Source organism: Thamnophis elegans, chromosome 7, assembly GCF_009769535.1.
Source record: "Thamnophis elegans isolate rThaEle1 chromosome 7, rThaEle1.pri, whole genome shotgun sequence".
Classification (NCBI taxonomy): domain Eukaryota; kingdom Metazoa; phylum Chordata; class Lepidosauria; order Squamata; family Colubridae; genus Thamnophis; species Thamnophis elegans.
In genome coordinates, this window is record NC_045547.1 from 75064565 (window position 1) to 75088429 (window position 23865).

General features: G+C 44.0%; 2 protein-coding genes across 2 annotated transcripts; one reads left to right on the forward strand and one right to left on the reverse strand.

The window, feature by feature from the left end:
- Positions 1–622: 622 nt before the first annotated feature.
- MRPS35 (mitochondrial ribosomal protein S35) lies at positions 623–16459 on the forward strand. Its single transcript, XM_032221808.1, has 8 exons — positions 623–746; positions 838–914; positions 3144–3311; positions 4459–4519; positions 5720–5859; positions 6979–7088; positions 7650–7719; positions 16109–16459. Exons 1-8 carry the CDS (start codon positions 668–670, stop codon positions 16382–16384), a joined length of 981 nt encoding a protein of 326 aa, XP_032077699.1. The 5' UTR covers positions 623–667; the 3' UTR covers positions 16385–16459.
- A 392-nt stretch (positions 16460–16851) lies between these two features.
- On the reverse strand, positions 16852–23093 carry MANSC4 (MANSC domain containing 4). The gene is made up of 4 exons (XM_032221872.1): positions 22865–23093; positions 20783–20917; positions 18111–18617; positions 16852–16922 (listed from the first exon to the last, which is right to left on the reverse strand). Exons 1-4 carry the CDS (start codon positions 23091–23093, stop codon positions 16852–16854), a joined length of 942 nt encoding a protein of 313 aa, XP_032077763.1.
- Positions 23094–23865: the final 772 nt, after the last annotated feature.

Genomic DNA, 23865 nt, shown 5'->3' on the forward strand with positions numbered 1-23865 from the left:
ATATGTCTGCTCCCTTAAATGATGACCTGGCAATTCCATGCATGGCTCTTTGGTTTTCTTCTCATGGCAATTCTTCTTTGAAATATGATTTTTAAATGAATCAATAAAAAGTGATTTATCTATGAAAATAAGCATTCATAAAATGAATATTTTATAAATAATTCATAAACTCGAATGAATTTATTTAGTCATGACTATTCATAAAAGAGTGATTTATTTATGAATATTTTTATGAATGAAGAGCCATGTCTCCGGCTTGACCAGGGGGTTGGACTAGAAGACCTCCAAGGTCCCTTCCAACTCTACGCTGTTTGGTTGACCTCCAAGCAGGAAATCTCGGCTGCCCTTGTGAGAATCTGCCTGCTCGCCAACTCTTCGTTCTCCTTCGGGTGCAACGCCCACAGCGCCCACTGGACTTGCAACGAGGGCGCATCCTCGGAGCAGCGCCCGTTAAACCTTAGGCGGCTTTATGATATGCGACTTCAACTCCCAGAATTCCCTGCACGTCGTTATGCAGAGGACACCCCCCCCCGCACACTCTTGAGGCATCTGCGCAGGCGTAGTACGTGAGGCTACGGGCCGTCCCGCGCGCCATTGCCCGCACGTTGAGCTCATCTCTCTGCGCGGGCGTTGCGGTTACGTCACCATCGGCTGCGCCGGGGAAAAGATGGCGCTGGCCTGGCGGAGGTGCTTGGTGCTCTGGCGGCGGCGGCGACCGAGCTCGGCCGGATACGCGAGCTTGGGAGGTAGGCCCGAAAGAAAGACAGGGGCTGGTTTCCCTCCCGGCGTGGCGAGGAAGGAAGCCCAGTGGCCCCATAGCGTCCGTTTGTCTTTCAGGCGCTGCGCAGCCGCAGAGGAAAGGCACCCTGAAAGAGACCCTGGCTGAACGCAGAGCCCAGAAGGAGCTGATCTACGTAAGCCCCTTGCGCCCTATCGGAAGGGGGGGGGGGAGGATGCCCTGCGTGGCTGATACTTACGTCGCAAAGGGGCGGGGCTGGCTGTTCTCATCACTCCCCCCCCCGCTGGATTTAAAAAGGGTTTAAAAAAAACGTTAAATGCAGAAAAATGGATTGAGTTTTGCAGGATCAATAGAGATTCTCAGCCATCCAAGTCATGGTTGTCCCAAAGGTGCTTTTTTTTTTCAGGAGGCAGCTGGACTTTCTTGTTTTTTCTTTGAAGATGTTTCACTTCTCATCCAAGAAGCTTCATCAGCTCTGAGTGGATGGTGGGGAATGGAAGGATTTATACTCCTTGCAGACAGCTGGACATTTGCATCCTTTTAGAGGGTCGTTGAAGCACTTGGAGGTTTTATCTGTGTCCTCAGGGTCACCTGAGTGGTGCAAATGGTTCCTGTAGTCTGCAATTTTTTTCCTCTGGGAATCCATTCCTTCTCCCCCACCATTCCAAGGCTGTTCATCCCAAATTGTATAGCTAAAAGCCTGTAGAAATTCTCCATCCTCCAGGTTATGGTTGTCCCAAAGGTGCTTTTTCAGGAGGCAACTGGGCTTTCTTGTTTTTTCTTTTGAAGATGTTTTGCTTCTCATCCAAGAAGCTTCTTCAGTTCTGACTGGATGGTGGGGAATGGAAGGATTTACATTCCTTGCAGACAGCTGGTCCTTTACATCCTTTTAGAGGGTCCTTGAAGCACTTGGAGGTTTATCAGTGTCCTCAGGGTGACCTGAGTGGTGCAAATGGTTCCTGTAGTTTGCATTTTTTCCTCTGGGAATCCATTCCTTCTCCCACATCATTCCAAGGGTCTTCATCCCAAATTGTATAGCTAAAAGTCTGTAGAGATTCTCAGTCATCCAGGTCACAGTTGTCCCAAAGGTGCTTTTTCATGAGGCAGCTGGACTTTCTTGTTTTTTCTTTTGAAGACGTTTCACTTCTCATCCAAGAAGCTTCCTCAGCTCTGACAGGATAGTGGGGAATGGAAGGATTTATTATTCCTGGCAGATAGGCTGGTCACGCATGCATCCTTTTACAGGCTGGTTGAAGCACTTGGAGGTTTATCTGTGTCCTCAGGGTCACCTGAGTAGCGCTCCTGGTTCCTGTAGTCTGCAATTATTATGGATTATTTCTTTTTGGGGGGGGAGGGGGGAGAAATCCATTCCTACTCCCACACCGTTCAAAGGATGCTCATCCCAAATTGCATAGATAAATGTCTGTAGAGATTCTCAGTCATCCAGGTCACGGTTTTCCCGAAAGTGCTTTTTTCAGGAGGCCACTGGACTTTCTTGTTTTTTTCTTTTGAAGACGTTTCGCTTCTCATCCAAGAAGCTTCTTTGGCTCTGACAGGATAGTGGGGAATGGAAGGATTTATATTCCGTGCAGGCAGCTGGTCATTTGCATCCTTTTGGGGGGTCGTTGAGGCCACCTGAAGGTTTATCTGTGTCCTCGGGGTCACCTGAGTGGTGCAAATTGGGACGGCTGAAAGGACTGTACAGTAGGCTGGAGATGGATGATATTCCCTCCTTCCCTCTCTGGTTGAGAAAGGGCAGTCCAGTTTTGACATAGATGGCCTCTTTGACCCCCCTCTTTCAAACCTTAGCTCAGTGGCTAAGATGCTGAGCTTCTCAGTCAAAAAGGTCAGTGGTTCGAATCCCTAGCGTAATGGAGTGAGCTCCAGTTACTTGTCCCAGCTTCTGCCAACCTAGCAGTTCAAAAGTACCGTGTTTCCCTGAAAATAAAACATGCCTTGCTAATAAGCCCAATCGGGCTTTTCAGAGCATGCGCCATAATGTGCCCTCTCCCGAAAATAAGCCGCCCCAACTATTTAAGCGCATGCGCAACCAGTCCCCGCCATTACCACTGTACCACCTACCAGTACAGCTTGCGGGTCAAAAAGGGCTCACCGCAAAAACAGCGGCAGGCGAAGCAAAGTGCTTCCACCCCCCACCCCCCCGCCCTTCCCTCCCGCGCAAAAAGAGCCCGCCACGAAAAGAGCGGCAGGCCAGCAATGCGATCACCCCCTCCCGCCTGTTCCTTCTCGCGCATGGAGTAGGTTTAAAAAAAAAAACCCTCTGGAAAAGCGAAAATAGTATTCAAAGTGCAGCTGAAAATCATGGTTAATACCTATGCAAATAGGTGAGGCAGATACTTGAATCGATGTCTTACTGGGATTTTTGTTCTGCAATGTCCGCTAGGGCAATACTCAGAGATCTGACAAGATGGAACCTGATCAGGACTGGACAAGTGTCTATCCAACTGCAGCTTCTTTTAAACCTTCTGCCGTGCCGCTTCCCATTCGGATGGGCTACCCAGTCAAAGGAGGTGCACCTCTTGCAAAAGAAGGCAACCTGGAACTTTTGAAGGTGAGATTGAGGGATGACGACATCAACATCCATATCCATATCCTGGGTCTTTTAGGAAGCATTCTGGGACCTTGGCAGAACAAGTCCTTAGAACCAAGTATTATAATTACATGAGAAATATACCCTGCTCTTAAGATCACTGCAGATGTATTGTAAGTATTAGCACTGATTTAGGAACCAACCATTCTGGGCCGTAATCTGGAATACTGGGTAGTTCTGCTTGGGTGAGAAAAGCTGGAAACTTGTTCCTTTAAATTGTTTGGAAGGTTTGTGACAGGAGCATGTTCTACTTCAGGGCTGTCACTCGAGGGCCGGATGCATCATGCGCTGGCCACGCCCAACACCCCGTTTAGCGAAAGGAGGCAAAAGTTCCAATACGTCATGTGGTGCCACTGTGACAAGGCAGGTTTGACACCCTGTTCTACTTGAATTGTCACGGGGAAAAAAAGCTTAATATCACATGAATTTAATCTGAAGACCCAGATTAAAGTAAATCTGAGTTACTTTGAGCCAGATTTACTCAATCAACTTCATCTCTGTTGTGATGATCAGAGCGGCAGCCAGCTACCTTACTCCTAAGAGTCCTAGTAGGAGAAATGGATCCAACACATAATAATCCTTTAAAAAAAAAAGCTTCCACTGAGGGCATGACTGGCTGAAGACGTCTGTGAACTACAGGCATGGCATTGAAGCGTTAATTGACAGCCAGAGGTTAGATCCGCACCCTGAGCAAAGGGAGTTTTCCTTGTATCGAGGGGAAATCTGGAGATTGCCCATTTGATTCTGCAAGGTGGCTCCTCAGGATGTTCGGGCTGCTGCAAAATCTTTCAAGTCCCAAAGAAGCGTAACATGTAGTTTCTGTGTTACAAAAGGAGATTGCTAGTCGCTAGGAAAGGAAGCTCCCGCACATTAAATTGGCTGAGAAAAATGGCTCTAGCTGAAACCAGAGTGTGCACTTGAGCCATTCAGTTTTATAAACAAGAGTAGGAGGTGGGAAGGATGAAGTTAATGGCGCAGTCAGAGTCTCATGGACAACTGTAGGTGTTGCGTTTGCAGCCTGAAGGAGGCAGGGATTGAACCCCACTCTCCCTGTACACCTTTGATGGCGAGCTCATTGGCTGATTTTAATGAGACATACTTGTTTCAGATCCCCAATTTCTTGCATCTGACACCAGTTGCCATCAAGAAGCATTGTGCTGCTCTAAAAGGTCAGTCTTAAACATTTTTTCCCAAAAAAATGAAGCTTAGCAGAGACACTAGGAAACAAGTAGCTGTTTCAGATCTGTCTTACGTTACATAAAATGCCGTACTTCTAGGGCTATAATAGGTTTTATTATACAGAGGATGTGAAGAAAAAACAAATCCTTAATAAATCACTTCTATTTAAATGAGTGACTTTTGGGATAGAAATATGAAGTGCTCTTTGTCAGACCAGAGATCATGCATAGTTCAGGATTGAGATATGTACCACGTGGTTATGATGGATGGATGGATGGATGGATGGATGGGTAGACAGACAGACAGACATATATATACAAACATAGATACATATATAAATAGATGACAGGTAGACGGAAAGAGATAGATAGATGGATAGAGATAGATAGATAGATAGATAGATAGATAGATAGATAGATGATAGATAGATAGATAGATGATAGACAAATGAACATAGATATATAGATAGATATTAGATGATAGAGAGAGAGAGAGAGAGATGACATATAGACAGACGGACAGAGATATAGATGATAGACAAGTGGACATAGATAGACATAGACAGACAGACAAATATACCAATTGACAAAGAGCCTCTTTGAACAAGACCTAAAATAAGATGGATGGACACACACACACACACACACACACACACATACACACACAAACCTCAGAGCTGATATTCAGCCGGTTCTTATTGGTTTGCGTGAACCGGTCACAGCGGCTACTAGAGGCTCCGCCCACCCACCCCGACATATTGCACAACCTTCTGTGCATGCACAGAAGGCAGTGCACATGAGAAGAAAGTGGTATGCGCGAGCAAAGCGAGTGCACACACTTGTGCATTCACATTTGCGAACTGGTAGCAAAGATAAATTAATCCCACCACTGATATACATGCACGCGCGTGCGCGCGCGCACACACACACACACACACACACACACACATTTTAGAGTAAAAGAAGACACCTTGGAAGTGTGTGTATATTTGTGTGTATATTTGACCTAGAGGATGTCCTTTGGACATTTGTTTTCAGTTTTTTTTATGAACCCTTGAACAAGTTGTAATGTTGCCTTAGGGTTTATTGGGAATGACATTAGCCCTCGGTGAGTGCAGATTGTGGTTCTGTGTAATGATGACCATGGCTAAAACTATGTCTGTGCTTTCCCTTCCATCACGGGCACTTCAGACTTCTGCACAGAGTGGCCCTCTGCCTTGGATAGCGACGAGAAATGTTTGCAGCACTTCCCCCTTGAAATCGGCACAAGTGACTATGTTTCCGCAGGGCCGTCTCTTCGTAACCCGAAAGCCAGAGTGGTGACCCTGACAGTAAGTGAGTTTAGGTTTCCTAAAATGGGTTCAACTGTTTTGATTGCAAGACACATAAAACGTGATAGTGTTAATCATGATTAAGGTGCGTCTTATACTCCGAAAAATACGGTAACTGCAGCAGATAAATACATCTTCTTGCTGATTCAAAGGAGGCACAGAATAAATATTTTGGGAGGACAGAAAATGTGCTGGAAAAAAGGACACACCTCTTGCTGCTACTCAGCCATTTGTCCCTGTTCCCCCCTCCTCCCCCTTAAGTTGCTTATAACCAATTTTTTAAAAAATGTTTTAAAAAGCCTATACACTGCCAAGCTACCAGAATCTCCCCCCTACTCCCTATAAGATGCTTTCTAGAGCCCTTTTCTTCCTTTCCTGGATCTTTTCAGCGTCAGCAATGTTGTGATTTGTGCTTGATTTGGTTTTCAGCATTTTAACTTTGCATCTTTTGTTGTTCTACTAAGAAAGTTAAAAATGCTGCAGAGCAAATAAAGCACAAATGGCAACATTACTTTCAATGTTGAAGCAGGACAGAGTGGCAGGATATACTGTGTTTTTCAGAGTATAAGACGCACCAAGATTTTGAAGAGGTGAATTAAAAAAACCAAAAACGGCCCTTTTTTTCACGAAAATGGGCCCATTTTTGATCAAAAAATGGGCACGCATAGCCTTTAGGAGGCTTATAGAGTGCTCCTGGGGGCTTGGGGGGGGATAAAAACAAGCAAAAAGTTGCCTGTTTTTCACTCATTTTTGCCCTGTAAGTCCGTTCCCAAACTTCCGGGTTGCTCATAGGGTCATTTTTCGTCCTCAGGAGGGCCTCCAGGGGGGGGGCGGGGGAGGCTGTTTTCACCCTTCCCAGGTTCCTAGAAAGCCTCTGGAGACCGGGGAGGGCAAAAAACGGGTCTATTGCGTGCCAAAAGCGGGGTTGGGGTGGGGGACACGTGCCTAGAATTATGGGTGGGCACGCCCTGCACTCCCCCTGCTTTTGGCACACGATGGAAAAAAGGTTAGCCATCACTGATCTAGCCCCTCCCGTTTGCAAATAGATACGTTGTGTGTTTCAGTGCAGTTATTCTTTTGACATTCAGAGTTGCTCATACCTCGATTTCCCCCTCCCAGGTTAAACTGTCGAGTCTCAACTTGGACGACCATGCAAAGAAGAAGTTCATCAAACTTGTAGGCGAGCGATACTGTGGGAAGACAGATTCCGTTACTATCACAACAGACAGGTAACGCAATGGCAGAACTTTCTGTTGGCCCAAACCAGCAATATTCAACATAACTGCCCAGCTAAACTCTTTTCCTGGGGTTTAAAAACTGCTCCATCAAATTCTAAGATTTCAAATTATTTTTTTGTGGTTGGTAATCCAGTCGAGCCTGTTGTGGGTGCAAAATGTGACTTCACTTCACCATTTTCAGATTCTGTTTTATTTTAAGACTGGCAAACAGACTTAGCGTGTTATTCATATGCTATAACATGGGGTTGCTCATTTTGGCGCCTTCCAGTTGCTGGTTGGGAATGCTGGAATTTGGTATAGTTTTCTTCTTTTCGAGCCGTAGTGGTGCAGTGGTTAGAATGCAGTATTTGCGGGCTACTTCACTGCCCACTGATAGCAGTTCGATCCTGACCAGCACAAGGCTGACTCAGCCTTCCATCCTTCGGATGTCAGTAAAATGAGGACCCAGATTGTTGGGGGCCACAAGCTGACTCTAAACCGCTTAGAGAGGGCTGTAAAGCACTGTGATATAATAAGTGTTATTGCTACTGCTATATTTTTCTTGTTTTTCAGATGTCCTCTAAGAAAGCAAAACTATGATTATGCAATGTACCTTCTAACGGTTTTATTCCATGAATCGTGGGTAAGAATATTTGCTTATTGATTATGTATTGTTTGACTATTCAACAGATCCCACATATTGACAAGGAAAAAGTCACAACAATCCCATTCTTATAAGTTTCGTTCCTGGCCAGATAGAACATAGTAAATGATATAGTAAAATGGGCTTTAATCTTTCTAAAATGCCCAGACCAGAAATCACAGGCATTATCTACATTCTGAGAGAGCGGAATGATTCATTAGCGTGCGTGATAAGTACACAACCTTTTCTTTTAGAAAGTTACATCTTTCCAAAGCATGCAAATAATAGGCCCGTCAATTAAATAAGCAAAGTACCTAATAAATGTGAATGTAAGGTAATCCTCGCCTTTAGGCCACAATTGAGACCAGAATTTCAAGGTGGTTGTTAAGTGTGCCATGCTCAATTTTACCACCTTTTTGATAAGGTTAAGCAAATTGCTCTAGTGTAGACCAAAATCACATGGTCATTAAGCAAATCTGACTTCTCCCATTAAGTCAGATTGTGTGTGTGTGTGTGTGTGTGTGTGTGTAACAGTGGTAAATGTGAGAATGCAAGAACCAGTCATAAGTTAAAGATTGCTTGTATCCATTTGTACGTCTGCATCCTGTGTCTTTTCTGCATGAGAGCCAAGGGGAGGTTCTTGCAAGTGCTTCGACAGCCCCAATGTAGAAATGGGGCGATGCAGAGAATGGATATGTAACCCATTTATTCCTAGTCTCCACATAATTTCCACTCTATCTACCTTTTCCTATCTTACTCAATCTTAACATGTGACATTTAACATTTTAATATCTCATCTTTCTTACTGTCTTCTCCTAATGGCAGCATATGATTTATCAATTGTTTATAACAATGATTAATTATTGTAACTATGACCTATGATCTATCCTCGCTGTTTATATCTACATTGAGAGCTTATGTACTAGAGACAAATTCCTTGTGGTTCCAATCACACTTGGCCAATCAATAATTTTTTTCTGCTCTGCTCTGCTCTGCTCTACTTTATTTCTATTCTCTGTTTCTATTCTCTAGTCTTCTCTTCTAATTCTCTATTTCTTCTATTCATTTCTTTTCTACTCATTTCTATTCTGTTCATTTCTATTTTCTTTCCTGTCCCTGACTAATGAAGTAGGGATTGGGAATTAGGAAGCAGGGTTTGTGAGCCCAATTGGTGGTGGTAGGAGTGGGATTTTCCTAAAATGGTCTCTTTTGGAACACATCATATTCTCTGCCTGAACTTTGCACGAAAAGAGATCTCTGTTCCTGCATGTTTCGGCTAATCTTGTCCTTACGGTGGATTCTCTGGATTTGCAAATACCTCGAAAGCAGTGTGAGAACCCCCTGCTGTAAAATGCCAGAATTGCTTCAACGGTGCTGCTGGCTCCCATGGATTGGATTACTGTGTAGTCCATGCTAATTAAAAGCTGTAGCAATTTCAAAGCTTTAGATAATGAACTTTCCCTCATTACCAATGCACGGCAGTCTACTTACCTTTCTGTAGCATTCAAACACTGATTCTACACTGGCAGCTCAACAGTTGCGATTACTAATTCCAGAGTAGCACATGTGCGCTTGGCTCTAGTATTACCTACTGATGGAAGACTTGGGTATATGATATGTGAGTGCTTAGTGTGTATTGAGTACACCCAAGTCTCTTGCCCTTTTATTACCTTTCAGCTTCCACATAAATACTTAATGGCCTCATCAGTTGTAATTGTCTTTGATTTCATGATAAATTAATGACCATCTGCAACACATGGCTTTCTCTCTTTCATTGGTGATCCGTCCAAAAGAAACCACATTTTTAAATAACTTTTGGGCAACTCCCCTGAATTTTTATCCCCTGAATTTTAGAGTTGTTCATCCCTAAGAATGTTATTATTTGTCCTACCTGGATAGTAGCGTAGGAGAGAAACAGAAAAGATGGTATTTAAGTCATTGATTGGGCATAAAACTCATTAGGGGGAGTAAAACGCAGGATTTTAAAAAAAAAACCCTGCAATGTAAAACTTCGTGGGAAGAGGTGAGATCAGTGACAGATGAGAATAACCCCTGATATTAGATCATCTTTGGTTGCTCTGGTCACAGTCAGATTAACAGAGTTGGAAGGGACCTTGTAGGTTATCTAGTCCAACTTCTTGCCCAAGCAGGAGATCCTACCATTTCTGACAAATGGCAGTCCAGTCTCTCCTTGAAAGCTTCCAGTGGTGAAGCTCCCACAACTTCCGAAGGCAACTTCTGTTCCATGGGTGGATTGCTCTTATTGGCAGAAAATGTCTCCTTATTTCCAGGTTGAATCTCTACTTGTTCGGTTTCCATCCTTATTCCTTGTCTGGCCTTCAGTTGCTTTGGAAATCAGGTTGATCCCTCCTCTCTGTGGCAGCCCCTCAGATATTGGAAGACTGCTATCATGTCTCCTCTGGTCCTTTTCTTCACTAGACTAGCCATGCCCAGTTCCCGCAACCGTTCATCGTATATTTTAGCCTCTAATCCTCTGTCATTTGGGGCGGGGGCAGGACAGATCTTTCCATTTTTTTCCTTGTTTCTCATCTTAAGCAGTTGAATGATGCTTGTCTGTTCTTGGGGTTCGCTGGAGAAGAGCAGCAGTATTGACATGTGCATAAGGACCCATTCTCGGCATCTTATGTACTTGTGTGTGATGTCAGAACCCACGCATGAAAGGGGAGAACTTGCATTGTGATGTTATTAGTGCTTATTTCGCCGTTTTGACTTCATAGTTAGGAACGGACCCCTACATTTTCTCAGTAGCTTTGCCAGTTGGCAAGCTTAACAGCTGTTATGGAAAAGACTAGCAAATAAATTGTGAATTATTTGTTTATTGCATTTATAGACACAATGTGACTCTGGGCAGTATGTAACTGAAACAATAACAAAAAGAAAAATACTATTTGTTAAAATAATTGGATTTTTGCCTGTTATGGACCTGCAAGCATAAAAATAAATCAAATTTAAAAGCATCCAAATTCAGGGCAAAACAATCAAGTCACTCGAGTGCCTCACAAAATTCTAAATCCAAACTACTGTTGTTGTTGTTTTTATATGTTGTGTTGTGATGTGGAATTGGCCTGCCTTCTTTCAAGAAGCAGGAGACTTCCTAAAATGCCTCCCTCCCATTTCTAAATGGGACATGGATTTTTGAATGTTGTACTTTGCAAAAATAAGGCCAGTGAGCTCGAAGGGATGGCTGGTACTTTCAGGTCCTAGATGTCATCTAGAAGTGTTATTTTTGAATCCTGGAACTGGTTTGATCATAATCCAAATTAGGGAAAGATCATGTAGTGATCTACCGTCAGGCCAGATCACTTAGAAGACAAGCAAAACAAATTCCGGAGCAGCTAACAGTGCTTCCATTTTAGCGGAAGACGGCTTCGGTTACATGGTCCCCTTCAGAGATTCTACCGTTATTCCCTGAAAGTGAGCCCTAACCAGAAAATAAACCCTAGCATGATTTTTTCCAGAATGCTCATAATATAAGCCTGTTCTGACGCCCTCCTCCATCCAGTAATGACTGCCGAGACAAGCTTGACTGGAATGTCCTTTAATAGCAAGACACCAAAACCTCGATGGCTGAAAGCCAAGCATAACAAACAAATAAGGACCTTGGCAGAAACTCAGACAAACTCAGGCAGCAATAAACACACATAAGGAGCAATCCAGCCTGCCAAGCTCCCTGTACTGTCCTCTGACATTCAATCCTGCATTGACTTTTGCAAAGAGGGCTGTGTGCACAAGTAGCTTTTTATAGTCTGGAGAGGAGCCTAATGACCACCAGTTGAGTACAATCACCTCCTGTAATTGTGTAATTTTTTCCTGATGCCTAATAGCCCTTCGATGGCGTACATCCAGGAACAACTCACTACTGGCCTCCGGCTCACTCTCCCTTGTCTCCTCCCCACTGGTCCAAGGCTCAGGTGCCTCCTGGTGGCCAACCAGCCTCTCTGCGCCCTGCTCGGAGTCGGAACCCTGTCCAGGGTCCTTCACATCCTCCAGAGCTGACTCAGAGGGCCCCTCGCTGTCGGAGTCTGGTGACAGCTCCAACGGCACCTGCTGGGCCACAACATAAGCCCTACCCCCAAAATAAGCCCCAGTTAAGATCATCAGACAGATGCAGTCAGTACTGTATTCCCCCTAAAATAACACCTAACTGGGAAATAAGCCCATAGGCATCTTTTGGAGCAGACATTTATATAAGATCCGGTCTTATTTTTGGGGAAATATGGTCCATACCAGTTCCAGGCACTACCTCATTTAGGTAGAGGAAAAGGAGAATTAAACCTGGATGCTTATGATTCCTTTTCTCCCAATGACTACATGGAAGACTTCCATTTAGATCAAGTGTGTCAAAAGTCCGGCCCGGGGGCCAAATTTTCAAATTTTGAACGGCCCGCAGCCTCCTCTCCCCACCGGCTCAGCCTGTCACTCATCCCCCACTGGCCGGCATTTTTTTCCTTCACCGCACATTAATGTTAATGGTTCAAAGAATGTCAGGTTGAATGGTGGGCCCCACACATTTTCACCTCACCCATTCTGGCCCTCCTTGCAAAAAGTTTGGAAACACCCCCCCCCCCTGATTTAGGTGTTAGAGAGTTTGAAGAAAATATATCCAAAATCTTAACAAGAACTCGCAACTCGAAACGACTGAAGGGTCAAAGTTATCAGAGCCTTATTGGATAGCCAAGAAAGTCCCCCCCCCCTTTGGTGGCATCTTAAATCCTTTTCACTTGAATTTCGTTTACATGTAACCTGAAAAGTTTTAAGAACTGTTGTCCACTGTAGCCTGCTCAGGTTATTTAAAAAAGGAGAGTTATATGGCACTAACCCTAAATGATTAAAAGATTGTAAGGAAGTTGATGTTTTCCCCATTCAGGCAGTTCAAACCAATTTCAGTCTAGCCTTAGATTCTTAAGTTACTTCTTCCTATCATGTCGTTAGCCCCATTGGGTGGATGGGTCTTTGCTGACAAATACAGATTTTTTTTAGCAGCTTAATTCTTACCTGTTCTACCCTAAACCACCATCCTGTATGAAAGTAATAATTCACCTTTGTGATTTTTGAGGGGGCTGAAGTGAGAGTCAAAAATCATGAAGATGAAAACATAACATTTACTGCCCCCAAGTGGCAGAGGTCAGTTTTTGCATGCATAGAAGTCTTGTAGGAGTCCGTTTGTTCTGCAGGTTATCTGGCAGTTTGGAAGTCCTTAATTTTATAAAAGATTAATGTCAAAGGAATAGAATAGAGTAACACAGTTGGAAGGGACATTGGAGGTCTTCTAGTCCAACCCCCTGCCTAAGCAGGAAATCCTACATTACTTCAGACAAATAGTTATCCAACATCCTCTTAAAATCTTTCAGGGTTGGGGCATTCACAACTTCTGGAGGCAGGTTACTCCACTGATTAATTGTTCTGTCAGGAAATTTCTCCTCAGTTCTAAGTTGCTTCTCTCCTTGATTAGTTTCCACCCATTGCTTCTTGTTCTGCCCTCAGGTGCTTTGGGGAATAGCTTGACTCCCTCTTCTTTGTGGCAACCCCTGAGATATTGGAAGACTGATATCATGTCTCCCCTAGTCCTCCTTTTCATTAAACTAGACCTACCCAGTTCCTGCAACTGTTTTTCATATGTTTTAGCCTCCAGTCCCCTAATCATCTTTGTTGCTCTTCTCGGCACTCTTTCTAGAATATCCACATCTTTTCTACATCGTGGCAACCAAAACTGAATGCAGTATTTCAAGTGTGGCCTTACCAAGGCCTTATAGTGGCATTAACACTTGTGACCTTGATTCTATCCTTCTGTTTATGGAGCTTAGAACTGTGTTGGCTTTTTTGGCAGCTGTTGCACACAGCTGGCTCATTTTTAAATGGTTGTCCATAGCACTCCAAGATCCCTCTCACAGTTACTACTATTGAGCAAGTGGGAACTACTACACAATTACTACTATTGAGCAAGTGTTCCCATTTTCTCAATGAAAGGCGGAAGATTGGTTTGGATGTTTGTTAAATAACTTTCTTCTGTAAAGGAGAATAGTGGCGAAGGAGTAATAGGATTTGAGTCGAAGTTGCACCTTTGTGGCTACTCATAAATTTCTTTATTTGAAAGCTGAACTTCAGCTTTTCATGAGCATCGGTTAAAGGCTGTGCTGGAAGTTAGATTCTATTGGGCCCAATTGTTCCTTGACCATTCAAGTTCTAGTACATTCCTATAGTAAGGAATTCTATCTTTCTACTTTCCTCTTGGTTCATATTTTAACAAATAACATATATCTGGGATACATCATAGAACTTGCTCATCACCAATAACTCTAGAGGTCAGCGGGCAAGAATCAGAACTAAAAACTAAAAAAATTAGTCATTTCTATGGAGATTCTCCGTCATTCAGGTCATGGTTATCCCGAAGATGCTTTTTCAAGGGGCAACTGGACTTTCTTTGTTTGAAATAATAGAACACTTGCTTTGTTTTTCCTTGAAGATGTTTCCCTTCTCATCCAAGAAGCTTCTTCAGTTCTGAACAGAAGCATCTTTGGGACATTGTTAGTCATGCTGGAATTAAATATCATTGGAGACTCTATATGAGTTCCAGATGAGTAAAATAAATGGAAATGCACTGCCCTCATGAAAACCAGTTTATAATCTGCTGGAAGGGAGGTTCTCAAGCCTTTTGATTGATTGATTGATTTTATTATATTTATATGCTGCCCTTTCCCCCCGAAGGGGACTCGGGGCGGCTCACAATTCAAATCAGGGAAGGGGGATACAGACAAAAAATAAAAGACGAAACATAACAATACATAATTTAAAAACACACAACAGTCATACCATTCGAGACGGGGGCAACATTAGCCCCAGGCCTGTCTGAACAGACAGGTTTTAACAGCTTTGCGGAAGGCCTGGAGGGTGGTGAGGGTTCGAATCTCCACGGGGAGTTTGTTCCAGAGGGTCGGAGCAGCCACAGAGAAGGCCCTCCTCCGGGTGGTCGCCAGTCGGCACTTTTGCTAGAAAACACTACTATTGTTCCTTAAAAAGTAGTGTATGGCATTTTACTCATATGTTAAGCAGCGAAGAGACCCCACTCAAATCCTACAAGCCATTGAATATAAATAGTATAGGGTAGGGTGAGGTAGAGTAGAATAGAATAGAATAGAACAGAATTCTTTATTGGCCAAATGTGATTGGACACACAAGGAATTTGTCTTTGGTGCAGATGCTCTCAGTGTACATAGATATACATATATTTGGTTGTCCTTTTCTTCAGCACTTCCCAAGGGAAGAGAGCATTCCTGACTTCCTAATGGTGGGCTACTTAGTCAATAATTTTTAAAAACCCTGCTGCCAAAGTTTAGAACACCACGCAGGTTGGGGACACAGGACTTTCCATTCATGGGCGAAATTGAGAAGGACAATCAACTTTCCAGAGCAGATTTACTCACCTTTATTGAACTTCTGCTTAACTTTGGAGGAATCCCAGGGTCTTTAGAAGGTGTTACCCTCAACCTTAAGGGATGCGGTGGCTCGTGGCACGACAAAACCGCGCTCCACTAAAGCGCGCCCGATTAAACCGCGTCGCTGATGTCATCAGCAGGGCGACAACAGCGACCGCGGAGAAAAAAGGGTGCTTTAAATAGCGCTTTGAAAGCAAGCCAATTCAAGTTAAGGTAAGGGTTAGGGTTAGGGTTAGGTTTAGGGTTAGGTTAAGGGTTAGGATTAGGTTTAGCGTTAGGTTAAGGGTTAGGTTTAGGGTTAGGTTAAGGGTTAGGATTAGGGTTAGGTTAAGGGTTAGGTTTAGGGTTAGGTTTAGGATTAGGTTTAGGGGCGTTAGGTTTAGGGGTTAATTTTAGCTTTAGCGTTTACAGCATGCTTTTTTCTCCGCGCTGTTGTCGCGCTGTGATGACATCAGCTACGCGGTTTCATCGAGCGCGCTTTAGTTGAGCGCGGTTTTGTGGTGGAACCGCGGTGGCATAGTGGCTAAGACGCTGAGCTTGTCGATCAGCAAGGTCGGCAGTTCAGCTATTCAAATCCCTAGTGCCACGTAACAGAGTGAGCTCCCGTTCCTTGTCCCAGCTTCTGCCAACCTAGCAGTTCGAAAGCACGTAAAAATGCAAGTAGAAAAAAATAGGAACCACCTTTGGTGGGAAGGTAACAGCGTTCTGTGTGCCTTGGGCATTTAGTCATGCCAGCTACGTGATCACGGAGACATTTTTGGATAGTGCTGGCTCTTCGGCTTTGAAACAGAGATGAGCACTGCCCCCTAGAGTCGGGAACAAGTAGCACAAACTTTTACCTTTACCCTAAACCTCTGGAATTTGCATGACTGCATTTCTGATCTTTCAGGGTTTTCCTCCCTGATTTTGTTTTCATTTTTCTCCCCCCCCCCCAGAAAACGGAACCGTGGGAAAAAGAAATTACCGAAGCAGACATGCTGGAGTATGTCTGGGAGAACAGCGTCTCCGAAAAAAATGCTTTAAAGACATTGCTTCAAATCAGAGCAGCTGAAAAAGCCGAAGAAAAGAGCAGAGAGGAACTTCTCGCCTCCGAGGTGATGCAGCGTTACAAGAAGTCCGTGGTTCTCTTGAAAAATGAAGGGGAGACAGAGAAGAATCTTTTGGAGTATAAAAACTCGGTTAAAAGACTGTTAAACATCCAGGCCTTGTAATGTAAGCAGTAATTTGGTGAGATGCTGTAAGTGTGCTGATGGACATAATCCTAATAAATTTCTTTTTTCATAATATCCAGTTGCAAAATGAAAACAATCGTCTTTCATCTCCTCTTCCCCTGCTCCCCAATATATTTCACCCAGAAATACCAACCAACTACAACATCATTGGAATTCAAAAGTTATGAATATTACTCATTGAATACTTTTTTGCCACGCCCATCCTGCCATGAGACTAGTCTGAGTAGCTTGTAGGATTCCGTTCAATCCTGAAAAATTGTCTAAATTCGCTTTGCAAAACTACCAGAATTTGTGCAAAATAAAAAAATAAAAAAGGCAAGAAAAGTGAAAGAATATTGTGGTAACCAGTTCCTGTTTTAATCCTACACCAACCTTCTTAAACCACCTATTGCCTGTCCTGCTCTTTTATTATTTTCCTTTGTTGGCTCATCTTGAAAGAACAAAATTCATCTCAGGCCTTCCAAACTCAATTGGAAATGATTGTAGCTGAGAATCAGTGTGGAAAGGAAGATGAGTTCTAAGGAGAAAAAAACTAAAAACCGAGAAGCTAACGGTAAATATTTTGCAGATATAGATGAAATCCGAATAGCATTGTCTCTGGAAACCATGCAGAAATAAAGAGCGTCCCAAAATATTCCATTCATCCACTAGTTTCTTGTGCAATTCTACAGATTAGACTGCAGCAATTGCAAAAGATTACATACATGGTCCAAAATGAATTTAGGTGGCTGAAAACGTCATGGGACATACTGCATTTCCCAGTCGGGAAGTGATTCTAGGCTGTGAACTGCATATGTAACCACAATTTTCCTGTTGATTTTCTGCCGTCGAGGCTTTGTGTTTTGTCAAATTACCCCAATCATCTTCATTTAACAACCCCATAATCCCTTACGGTGGTGGAGTCTGAGCAACTGAATGGCGCTAGCAGAGTGTTTTAATGGCTGGATGCTCTTCCTGTCGCCAATGTGGAGTTTTGTTCAGCAGATATATTCTCATCGTGCCCAGAGAGAGAAATATCTGCCTCTACCTAGGATCGAACTCACAGCCTCCTGATTTGTTGGACTTTCCTCGTATAGTTTAGCCTCCAGATCCCTTATCATCTTTATTACTTCTCTCTACAGCTTTCCCCTTCCCTTTCCTTTCCCCTCCCCTTCCCTTTTTCTTTTACCTTCCCTTTCCTTTCTTCCCTTTCCCCTCCCCTCCCCTTTTCCTTCCCTTTTTCTTTTCCCTTCCCTTCCCTTCCCCCCTCCCTTTCCCTTCTTCCCTTTCCTTTTCCCTTCCCCTCCCTTTCCTTTCCCCTCCCCTTCTCCTTCCCTTCTATTCAGTGGTGGATTTCCAATTTTTTTACTACCAGTTTGCTCTTGTGCGCTTGCACAACCCTTCTGCGCATGCGCAGAAGCATCCGGACAGGTGGGTGGAGCTTACCACCGTCGCTACTACTGTTTTGGCCAATCCGGGTCAATCCGGGAGCAACCCACATCTGCTTCCATTCCATTCCTGATGAATTTGGAATCTGACCATTAAAAACTACTTTTAATGGCAGTGTATTTTATGAATTGGTTGGGTGCTGATCTTCCTTCATGCCTTGGTTTATAACGACCTCTCTTCTTCCATCCTGTTGCCCAAAAGATACCACAGCAGCAACAGCAGCCCATGAAAACCAACAAAGAACAAAGTAAAATCAGGGGGAACCAGGCCCCCCAACCTGCCATCTCCTCTGTGGGCTGCTGGCCTTCCTCGGGAGAACTATTGTTCCTTCCGCTGTAGACTTTGGTTTCGTTCAAGGGTTTGCTGGAATTGGGAAGGACCTCACTGGGTGATAGCGACGCCGTCCGGATGGACGCAGGATCAGAGACGGGAGATGCCTTGACATTATCTGAAGTGGTCGAAGAGGTGGTCCTCCCTGGAAGAATCTCAGTTGCTTTCGCTAAATGGCCCATCGCTGAAGCCGATGCCATCGATGTCGTGGGGGAGTTCTTGAAGGCAACATCTACTGATGAGCTCCTGGTACTCCTGTCCATGCCTGGCTTTGGGGCTGTGGTGGGGGAGGAGGCCTCCAGGAAAAGGAACCTTGGGGAAGATAGTTCATCCTGGTCTGTTTCGAGGTCAGCAACCCGTCCTCCGCCATGCCTCTCCCATTTACTAAAAGAAGACCTGGTGTTTATATCCTTGAATGAGAACTTCTCAAAAACAAGAAGGTCAGGATCAATGCCTGGGAAAACAGAAGCCGAGAAAGGGAAAAAAAAGTTTTAATTTCTCTCCTCTCATCCAATGGCGTCTGATCTATAGACTTATTTCCACCAACTCCGCGTTGTGCATCAGTTATGCCCCTTCAAGAACAAAGGGTGCCCTCCACTCGGTCACTCGTGACCTGGTCATCTCCCGAATGGACTATTTCAACATTCTGTACATGGACATAACCTTGAAAAATATCCAAAAGTTTCAACTGGTGCAGAATGCGGCCGCGTGAGCTACCGTGTTTCCCCAAAAATAAGACTGGGTTTTATATTAATTTGTGCTCCAAAAGAGCCATTACGGCTTATTTTAGGGGAAATACGGTATTAAATGTGTTTGTCTGGCTGATGATCTTAAATGGGACTTATTTTGGGGGTAGGATTTATATTATGAGCATCCTGAAAAATCATGGGAGGGCTTATTTTCCAGTTGGGTGCCCAAAAATGGGCACAGATAACATTTCCGCTTTATGAACTGCGTTGGGTGCCAATTTGCTTCTGGGTCCAGTCCACAGTGTTGGCTTATTACGTATAAAGCCCTACAGGGCATCAGGGTCAGGCTACCTATGGAACCAGCTTCTTGCCATCACATCTGTTCTGACCGAGGCTTCCCAAGAGCATAAAGCAGACTCCTTGTCCTGACAAAAGCCCCTTTTATTAATTGACTGAATTCTGCTCATTCCCATCCAGCAAAGACTTTCGAGGGAGGATTTACAGTCACAGACCTCATCTGGCTTGGAAAGCTGCCAGGCCGATATCTGCAGAACTTGGCAAGGAGTCTCCGAGAATCACGAACCAATTAAGTGAACTAATTGTCTCCTGCAAACTCCACTCCCCTTTCGCTCCTCTTTTATTCGCTCTGGGTGGGGCCATTCATCGTCCACCTGTGGCCTTACTCCCAAGTCGACCCCTGTTCTTTAGCTGTTCCCTTTGTCAGGCAACTCATGCACACACTGGGAACAGGCTCCAGCTGTTCGTCTGCCTCACTGATGTCTGATTTTGAAGGCAGCTGATAACTGGCATACATAGGAGCCGAGGTGGCGCTGTGGTTAAATGCAGCGCTGCAGGCTACTTCAGCTGACTGCAGTTCTGCAGTTCGGCTGTTCAAATCTCACTGGCTCAAGGTTGACTCAGCCTTCCATCCTTCCGAGGTGGGTAAAATGAGGACCTGGATTGTTGGGGGCAATATGCTGACTCTGTAAACCGCTTAGAGAGGGCTGAAAGCCCTATGAAGCGGTATATAAGTCTAACTGCTATTGCTATTGCTACTGTGACCCACTCTCTGCCTCTGATGCAGAGCCCTTATCAGAGCCTTCCCCAGACTCCAGGACTGGCCCAGGTTCCTCCCCAACCTTCTCACTGTCCGAATCTGCTGCCAGCTCTGTTGGCCGCTGGCAGATCACAACAACATCAAACCATCCCATTTCTTCAGGCAGGGAAGGCATGCTACATATCCTGTGGGTTTTCTTTCTTTGTCTCTATTAAAAATATTTTTGTGTTTTATATTTTCTTTGAATAAACTAAAGACTAAACAGGAAAAAGTTTGGTAAAAAGAAAAAAAAATTCATATGTGGATACTTTCTAAAAAAAAGTAAGAGCTATAGTTTAAAAAAAAAATGATTTTTATGACATCATATAGCCCAGCAACCACAGCATCGTAAAATGGTATAATTATTATTATTAGCTACATGGTATAGCAATAGCAATAGCAGTTAGCCTTATATACCGCTTCATAGGGCTTTCAGCCCTCTCTAAGCGGTTTACAGAGTCAGCATATCGCCCCCAACAACAATCCGGGTCCTCATTTTACCCACCTCGGAAGGATGGAAGGCTGAGTCAACCCTGAGCCGGTGAGATTTGAACAGCCGAACTGCAGTCAGCTGAAGTAGCCTGCAGTGCTGCATTTAACCACTCCGCCACCTCGGCTCTTCAAGGTGGATAGAAGACAGCTAGATGTTTGTTGCTTCCTTCCAGCTTCTTTGCTATAAAGTTTTACCATACATTTTCTTTTTAAAAAATCTGGATTTTAGTTATGCACATGTGCAAATCACTATTTCCCCCTGAATGTGCACCAATGCATACTTTGAGGAAAATGGGCAATTCAGAAATGTAATAAACAAATAAGCAAGCAAGCAATCCTCACCTGGTGTAATATTGTAGAGGATCACACTGCTTGTAGGTCTTACTATGCAGCTTTCCAACACTGGGCAATACATGTGAATGCAGTTTGTATCATCAATATTGGTTTTGTAGTTGAAAACAGCCAAGTTACAGGAAACTAGAAAGTAGAGAGATGGGAAAATTTTAAGCCGAGTCCTGATGCTGTCTATGCTGGATGAGCTTTATCAGACTGTGGAACATATTAATTTAAAAAAAAAATCCCTAAAGTTAGGGTGCTAAAAATTATAATTCTCCAGGCATATATCTTTCCACCACCAAATCTTGATTTTAAAAAATCATCCCCCCAAAAAAGGGAGGATTAAACAGATTATCTTTCTAATCAGTTGGTGTTTTGATCCTTTTTTGTTGCCTAAAACCAGGTTATATGTTGTCAGGATTATGTGTCACAATACTTCACCATATGAAAACGGGGATTGTCTTGGGCCAAATCAGTATTCCAATAATGGATGAATTCAATCCTTCAGCTCTTGTTTCAGTCAGTGCCTTTATCCTACCAGCCCACAGCACGCATGAGAGACAGAATTGTGCAAGAGAATTCTCCTTTGTTTGAAAGTTCAGCTCTGGAGGCCATTGATCAGTGCCTGAAGAAATGCAGGGAAGGGGCTGAAAAGACCTTTAAAATATTTTTCTAGCCGATTGTAAGCCACCTAGAATCAGCTGTAGATGAGAAGTGCAACATTTAGAGGCAGTTTGGCCCAGTGGTTAAGGCACCAGGCTAGGAAGGAAAAGGTGAGGGAAAGGCTGTTAGTTTAAGTCCACCTTAGCCATGTCAGGTGAATGCCCTTAGGCCAGTCGCTCTCTCTGAGCCCTGTTACTATTGTAGGGGGGGGGGGGAAGGAGGAGGAAGGAGTAGATGTGTAGGTGCTGCCTTGAGTTATTAGGAAAAATAATAAAGGTGAGATACAAAGAAAGAAAGAAAAAGAAAGAGAGAGAAAGAGGGAGGGAGAGGGAGGGAGGGAAGGAAAAGAGAAAGAAGGAAGGAAGGAGGGGGAGGAAGGAAGGGAATGAAAGAAGGAGGGTGGGAGGAGGGAAGAAGGAAGGAAGAATATCAGAAGGAGAAGTATGGGAAGGGAAAGAAGAGGCAGGGAGAGAAGGAAGGAACAGGAAGGAAGGAAGGAAAAGAAATCAGGGGAGGGAGGGAGGGAGGGAGGAAGGAAGGGAAAGAAAGAAGGCAGGGGAGGGAGGAAGGAAGGAAGGGAAAGAAAGAAAGAGAAAGAAGTCGGGAGGAGGGAAGAAGGAAGGAAGGAAGCATATCAGAAGGAGAAGTATGGGAAGGAAAAGAAGAGGCAGGGAGAGAGGGAAGGAAGAAACAGGAAGGAAGGAAGGAAAAGAAAGAAGGAAGGAAAAGAAAGAAGGCAGGGAGGGAGGAAGGAAGGGAAAGAAAGAGAGAAAGAAAGAAGTCGGGAGGAGGGAAGAAGGAAGGAAGGAAGACATCCTTCGGGAAGTAAGGAATCCCGGAGTCCTTTGGGATTGGGCGGCCTATAAATTTATTAAATACTTAATACTCAAAGAATATCAGAAGGGGAAGTATGAGAAGGGAAAGAAGAGGCAGGGAGAGAGGGAAGGAAGAAACAGGAAGGAAGGAAGGAAGGAAGGAAGGAAGGAAGGAAAAGAAAGAAGGAAGGAAAAGAAAGAAGGCAGGGGAGGGAGGGAAAGAAAGAGAGAAAGAAAGAAGTCGGGAGGAGGGAAGAAGGAAGGAAGGAGGAATATCAGAAGGAGAAGTATGGGAAGGGAAAGAAGAAGCAGGGAGGGAAGGAAGGAAAAGAAAGAAGGAGATAGGAGGGAGGGAGGTAGAAAAGAAAGGAAAGAAACAAAGAAAGCAAGGGGGAGGAGGGAAGAAGGAAGGAAGGAAAAAGAAAGAGAAAAAGAAAGAAAAAGAAGGAAGGAAAGAAAAGAAAGAAAGAGAAAAGGAATGTTTTGCCTTGCTTTTGAATACCATAGGTTAAAAAAAAACCTTAAATGTTGATGCACCAAGTGGCTAATACTTTGTTTTCCATGCAGAATCCCTCTGAGTCTTTCCCGAAGAAGAGAAATAAATCCTTACCATCCTTGAGGATACAGCAGGCTCGGCTGCATTGTTTGGCAGTGGATGCAGCATAAACGTTGAGGATGTGAGCTCCTCGCTTCTGGGAATGCTCCAGATCAACCGAAAGGCCTGGGAATCGTCGGATCCAGCAGTTTTTGTAAAACGTGATGGGGGAGCAAAGGCCTTCTGACCTGCACACCCAGCCCCAAAACAGCAGGACTTCGGTCAGAGCCCCTAGCAGGAACATCTCAAAAGCATCTCCTTAGGAAAGGTCTTGTTCTCCAAGGCAGAAGAAAGGCTGAATGAGAGAAGCTCAGTGCTGCCTGGCAGGACAACCCGTTTGCACCTGATGGCTGTAACTTTCCACAGAATTAGGAAGCCATTTGCAAAGATACAGAATAATCACTCCCCATCTTCGCCCAGCTGCTTGAACTTCATGAGGTAGATCTTGAGTTCGCATAATGTCACCTGGTTGAATAATAAAGAATTTCCAGCTATTATTATTGGGCCAGAAACAGTATAGCAGCTGTTCTGAGCTAGACTTCCTGAGAGCATGAAGCAAACTCCTTGTCCCGACAAAAAAAACCCTTTTATTAATTTACTATGAATTCTGCTCATTCCCAACCAGCAAAGGCTTTCAAGGGAGGATTTACAGTCACAGATCTTATCTGGCCTTGGAGAGCTGCCAGGCCGATATCTGCAAAACCTGGCAAGGAGTCTCGGAGAGTCACAAATCATTTAAGTGAACTAATTTGTCTCCTGCAAACTCCACTCCCCTTTCGCTCCTCTTTTATTTCCTCTGGGAAGGGCCATTCATTGTCCACCTGTGGCCTTACTCCAAAGTCGACCTCTGATCTTTAGCAGATGACCCAATCTTATGACATTTGATCCAATCTTATGACATTCGACCCTTTTTTTTTGTGCAATTGGAACCCTAAAGGTGCTTTTTTTTTTTTTTTCAAAAGGCAACAGGACTTCCTTGTTTTTCTTTATCATCCAACAATCTTCTTCAGCTCTGA